The 6,000-nt window shown below is 52.4% G+C and overlaps 1 protein-coding gene across 4 annotated transcripts in view; it reads right to left on the bottom strand.

The window, feature by feature from the left end:
• Window positions 1-218: 218 nt before the first annotated feature.
• The window catches only part of DHRS3 (dehydrogenase/reductase 3), a 40,559-nt gene continuing 34,777 nt past the window's right edge, over window positions 219-6,000 (bottom strand). For all 4 annotated transcript variants that reach the window (XM_061184931.1, XM_061184933.1, XM_061184930.1 and 1 more), the window contains 2 exons: window positions 3,489-3,614; window positions 219-742 (listed from right to left, as the gene is read on the bottom strand). In XM_061184931.1, the coding sequence (XP_061040914.1) occupies window positions 658-742; window positions 3,489-3,614 (211 nt within the window). In that variant the 3' untranslated portion in view covers window positions 219-657. The remainder of the gene's footprint in view (window positions 743-3,488; window positions 3,615-6,000) is intronic.

The raw sequence follows: 6,000 nt of genomic DNA, 5'->3' as shown, positions 1-6,000 counted from the left end.
GGGCGGGGCCTGGCAGAGCTGGCAAGGAGCCATGTACCCCCAGGTCTGGGCTCCAGTTTCTCTCCCGATCTCTGCCTCCTTCTTGCCTACTCCACTCCCGGCAGCTGGGGACCCTGAGCAGACCAATTCTCTCTCAAAGGATGGCGTGTTGTGGTTGGGTCTGGTCCCCTCCCCACTGCCCACTAAGGACCAGAGGTCAAGGATTTCAACAAAGGAACTCGCAAAAGCCATCTCTCTTTATTTTGTATTCCTGCCGTTCAACCAGTTTGCACAAGCTGAGGATGAATGGATTTTGGAGGGGAAGGAGGAGCGTGTGGGCACAGACCCTCCCGGAAATAGTCTATGCACATTGCCGAGGCTGGTTAGACTTGAGAAGCAATTTAACAATAAACTCTACAGAATCAGAAATGTACAAAAGTGTCAAGGCAGCTGCTGGCTGGTTTCTTGCCTCCCCACGGGGGTCAGAGTTACACCCATCAGTCCTGTGCAAAGGTCCTGGGGCTGGCCTGGGGGGTCGCAGCCAGATTCCTCCCCAGGAGAGGAGCAGTCCTGCTCATCCAGCAGAAGTGTGTCAAGGGACAGGCACATGGGCGTGTGCCCAGGTGCCCACGCCCCCTCAGGTTCTGTGGCTTTTGAGCCTGTCTCTGCGTCCTGCCTTTATGTTCGCCCTTTGAAAGTGTTCATGCAGGTGTAGGTTCCTGAGAATTTGTGGATCTCCTCGAGGGCAGCCTGTGGGAGTATGCTGGTGGAATGAGGAGGGAAAAGAGAAGATGGTTAGCGGGGAGACAAGTGGCCGGGTCACTGGTAGCCACACAAGAGGTGTAGTAAAGTGATGGCTCCCATAAGCTCTCCCCACCCCTCTCTCCAACATACACCGGCTCCCCCGACAAGCCACCGCTACCCACCCCTCCATGGAGGAAGGGCTTTCAAGTAAGTAGATAAATAGCTATTTACAAGGTAAAGGGTGGGTGTTACAAACTTTCAAAGTCACACTCAGCATTTTAGGGCCCATAAGTATCTCAGAGATCCATTAACTCCAAATGTCACTTACTCAGCAAATATTTACTGTGTGGGGCTGAGGAGTCAGGTACTGGGTGTCACCTCCTCTTTTTCCCATGCATTGTTTATTACGCAGCCACACTGTGCACATGATACACTTGACACCAAAATCTGTCCTCTCTGCCGTCTCAAGATTCCCAGCCAAGTTTGCTCTGCTCCATAGTGATGTTTTCCTACAGCTGGGACCTCAGGTTTTACTTCTCATCCTTTATGTCCCTCCAGATAGTAAAACACCTGCAGATACCATCAGGCCTTGTTCTTCAGCATGACACAATTTCTTGCTTCTTGTAGGAAACTTTCCAGACTCACCCCTAGGCCTTTCCTGGGGTTCCCCATAGCTCTGTGCTTCCCCAACAAGCCCCGGAGTTGTGCTTGCTGTTTACTTGTCAAGCCCATGGGTGCCTCTGCGGTAGATATTTCATCTCCGATCCTGGCACTTAGCACAGGGCCCAGTATAGAGACGCCCTCAGTTCCTCTGTTGAATGAAATTGAAGGGCCCTGGTCCATTCTAGTTGCAACATGGGAAAGCCTCACTTCCAGCTGGAGCAATCTGGAAGGCTTCCTGGGGGTGGTGGCAGTAGAGTTGAGCCTGTGAAGATTTCTCTTGGGGAAGGTGAAAGGGGCCGTGGTGCAGGGAATGGGGAGGGGCTGGCCTCTGCTTCTTGTGGGAAAGTAGTGGGGGATAGAACAGGAAATGTAGGCTGGGTGGGAAAGTAGTGGGGGATAGAACAGGAAATGTAGGCTGGGTGCTTACTGTGGAGGGTGCTGAGGTGTTCTAGACAAACTAGCTTTTCTCTAGAATGTCCCCAAAACCTTCTAGGAAGCTCCCTGAGGTGGACGATCAGCTTGGCTTTGGTGAGGATCCAAGTCCCTGCTCTCCAAGGCTCACAGAGGCGGCCAAGTAGCATCTCAAAGCAACAGTCAGGATGGACTGAGGGAGGCTGAGGTGTGGCCTGAATGCCTGGAGTCCCCTACTCTGTGTCCCTGAAGGGGCTTTGAGTTTGGAGGAGAGGGGACGGACTGATGTGTCCCTGGGTCCTGAGATTTCTTGCCTGCAGTTAGAGTGGCTCCTCAGATGCCCACTGTGTCCACAGCAGCCAGGGGGGAACCTGGTTTCCTGGGGGTTGACATCTGATAAAGGCACTTGGGTGCTTCACCTCCTGAAAAGGCCTTTCAGGTCAGAGGGGTTCAGTCAGCTGGGGGTTGGGGGCCCAGAGGAGCCAAGAGTCCACGGTCACTCGGGCTCCAGGGTCAAAGCTCTCTCTGCAGCATGAGAGGCCCATGAAAACAGTGTTTAGTGGGGCACCTGCAATGGCCCCTTCAGTGTGGGAGTGGGATGGGAATGGTTTGTTGCCCAGAGTCTGGAAAGTTCTAGGGAATGTGATGCTGGGCAAATTCTGGAGGAAGATGTTCTCCTCTGTAAAGCCTACCCCCCAAGGTGGTCTGCCCTGGTAAATCCCACCAGGGACGTTTCCGTGAATCCCGAGCCTTTGGCAACGAAATCTCTGTCTTCCCCATTAATTGATGTTCATTTTAAAATTTTATTCTATTTTATTTTATTTTTGGCCGTGCCACACAGCATGCGGGATCCTAGTTCCCCAACCAGGGGTTGAACCCATGCCCCCTGCAGTTGAAGCGCAGAGCCTTAACCACTGGACCGCCAGTCTTCCCTATTAGATTGAACTTCCTGAAGGCTAGGGCCAAGATTTAGTCTCTAGAATAGCAGTTCTCAGAGTGTGGCCTAGGAACCCTTGGGGTACCTGAGATCTCTTCAGGGGTCTGTCTGCGAGGTCAAACTATTTTTATTATAATACTGAGATAAGATTTGACTTTTTAACTCTCATTCTCTCATGAGTGTACAGTTGAGCTTTCCAGAGGCTACATGACATGTGACATCAACAGATTAAAATCAGAAGCAGATATGAGCATCCATGTGTCTTCAATTAATTCAGATAATAAAGAGCTTTGCAAAAATATAAAATAATGCCATTCTTCTTACTACATTTTTTTTTTTGGAAAATACATTTACTTTTCACAAAAATATCATTTATGTTAACACTGAATGGATTTTTTCTTGCTATATATAAATGAATAAATGTATAAATCCCATAAAATTTTTTCTCAGTTTTAATTTCTAATGCAATAGATACAACTCACATAGATAAAAGCACTTTGGGTTCTTCAATAATTTTTAAGATTGTAAAGGGTTCTTGAGACCAACAAGTTTGAGAACAGCCACTCCATAGTAAGGATAGTATATCCATGGCACACATGCCACGGCTCTCATTTTCACGCCCACAGCAGACATGACTAATCAATCACCTGGGTATTTTCTGTTGCCTGAGGCCTCTTCCCCACCAGGGTCCACTGGGAGAAGGGGAAATGGCCAGCATGAGCCTGACCCAGAGCTTCCTCCCCCAGCCCCATACCTTTTCAAGATAATGAGGGCGTGCATTGTCCACGGGAGCAGGAGGAGGGCCTGATTGAGCTGCACGGCTTCCACCGTCCTCCGGGCCACGGTCTCCGGCTTCAGGGGCGGGAAGAGGTTGGGGAACCTGCAGGCAGGAAGAGACAGCGTGGGTTTCCCCCGAGAAGCGAGCGCTTCTGCTGAAAACCCCTGTGGCTAACATGTCAGGGTCATCCCTTTGGCTTCTCCTGTGTGGGAGACTTGAGACCTGTTTGGAACACTCTCCCTGCCGCCCGGGATGTGTCAGGAGTTCCTCATCCTCTCACTCCTCCCAGCGAGTCTTCCCTTGAGAATTGAGGGCTTCTAGCCCACCCACCCACCTGGGACCCATTCTCAGAGCACTGCAGAGGGCTCCCCCAAACCTCACTCACATCCCGTCCTGCCCTGCTAAAGCCCTCCCGGGGCCCCTTGCTCTGTCTTCAGTTCTACCCACTCTGGGTCCCACCTCTCCTCCTTCTCACTCTGCCCCAGCGATCGTGGCCAGCACTGTCACTTAAGATCTTTCCCATCTCAGCTGTCCCACCAGCCTGGCTCCTTCCTCCCGTCCACTCAGAGTGGCCTCTAATCTCGTCCCCCTGATAACTGCCTTGACTGAATCGAGAATGGCCTTGCCTGTCCGCTTGTTTCCTGTGAATGGTCTGTCTCCCCCATCAGCCTGTGAGTTCCCCAAGGGCAGAAGTCTGGTGGGTCTTGCTCCCTGCTGTATGCCCTGTGTGCAGTGTCTGGGATATAGTAGGTACTCAATAAATGCTTGCTGAGTGGGTAGACACTGAACGATGTGGCATTCCCCTACCACTTGCTGGTTTACTCACTCATTCCCTGATTCGTGGATACACTCACCGATTCATTCAAACATCTACAGGGCGTTTCCATGGGGTTGATAAATGAACGAATAGCTGAGTAAGCAAACATCAGGGGTTTCTCATGCCTGTTCAGAGACATCTGACCTGAGACCCGTACAGGGATGATGCTCCCTAAGTGCCAGGCCTGTGCTGAGTGATCAACAGGCATCATTTGCTCCAACTGCCAGAGAAGGAAGCCGAGGCTCTGGGGAGGTGGTGGGGACTGGGGATTCAAACCAGGCTGGCAGGAGCCCCAGGCCCGTGCTCTGTCTCCCCTGTCCCTTGCTTGCTGCTTGTCCCACAGCTCCTGGGCCTATAGGTGCAGGACTGATGCTGCTGGCTCTGACCTCAGTCCCACAAAGGGCTGGTGAGCTCCTCCGGCACCAGGAGGATCGAGGGTGATAAGTCACCTGGGGATGATGTCACCCTGAGAGAAAGGCAACTCCTGGGCCCCCAGCGCGGGCTTGGCTGGCCTCAGAGAGTCCACGGGGCTCGCCCCCAACCCTTGGCTTCCTTTGCCATCATGACGGGCTGCCAGGATGCCCACGACCCTGAAGTCTGGAAGGGCCGGCCTCAGGGTCCTGCGGAGATGGACGTGTGAGACGGCTCGTGACGCTGGAGCCCCACAGACACGGTGGACAGTGTGGGTTTCCAGCCCCAACCTGGGCCAGTGCTGCTGCTGGGGGGACGGGAAGACAGGATGGGCAGACCAAGCTCCGTGGGCTCAGGGGGCCCTTCCTGGTAAGATCCCCGCGGGAGAACCTGACAGAGGGGATGCCTCACACACGCCCGCTGGTGGGGCTTTCTCTTTTCCCTCCGTGGTGTGTGGGGTGGGTACCCGGGGAACCGGCAGAGCTACGAACTCCCACGGAGGCTTCACAAACCCCTTGAAAGAGGATGCTCAGCCAATTTCTATCTGTGTCGTCTTGGGCAAGTAACTTTGCTTCTCAGAGCCTCACTTTCCTCATCTGAGAAATGGGGATAAGAACTCTCGCAGGGTTGTGGAGGGTCAAACGCAGAAGCGTTTGTAAAGTGTCTGGTGTGGCTGGAGCATAAAGATCAGCCAAGAGCAATTTACAAACACCAGCACCCACCTATACGGCCACTCTTGCCAGAAAACCCATCAGTTTTGCCCTAAACATGTCTCCCACCCTCAATCCTGGGAAGCTGCTAAGCATGGTTGGAGAGGAAGCCCATGCTTTTCTTTCTTTCTTTCTTTTTTTTTCTTCTTTCAAGAAATGGGAGTTGGTTAGGTACCAATCAACATTTTACTGCTCTCCTCCCAAGCCCTCGGGGCTCACCTGCAATCCACAGGTAGCTAACTTTCACCTAGTGCTTACTACTTGCCAGCTAGCTAGTTGATTCACACACAGGAGCTCATCTAGCCTGTGAGGTCAGGGTACCATGATCAATCCCTTCTTACAGACAAGGAAACCGAGGCACAGGAAAACGAAGTAATTTGCCCAAGGTCACACAGAGCTGGGATTAGGCCCCCGCAGTTTGGGCCCACATTCTGAGCCACTGTGGAAAAATGATCTGGGGGAGGCCTTGGATTTCCTTCTTAAAGTGATGGAGAGGAAACTATGCCAGAAGGCGAAACAGGCACAGGGATGCGAGGTCTGTGAATGTCCT

Source organism: Eubalaena glacialis, chromosome 3, assembly GCF_028564815.1.
Source record: "Eubalaena glacialis isolate mEubGla1 chromosome 3, mEubGla1.1.hap2.+ XY, whole genome shotgun sequence".
Taxonomy (NCBI): domain Eukaryota; kingdom Metazoa; phylum Chordata; class Mammalia; order Artiodactyla; family Balaenidae; genus Eubalaena; species Eubalaena glacialis.
Note: the sequence above shows the minus strand (reverse complement) of the source record. Positions and strands in the feature narration are given on the sequence as shown.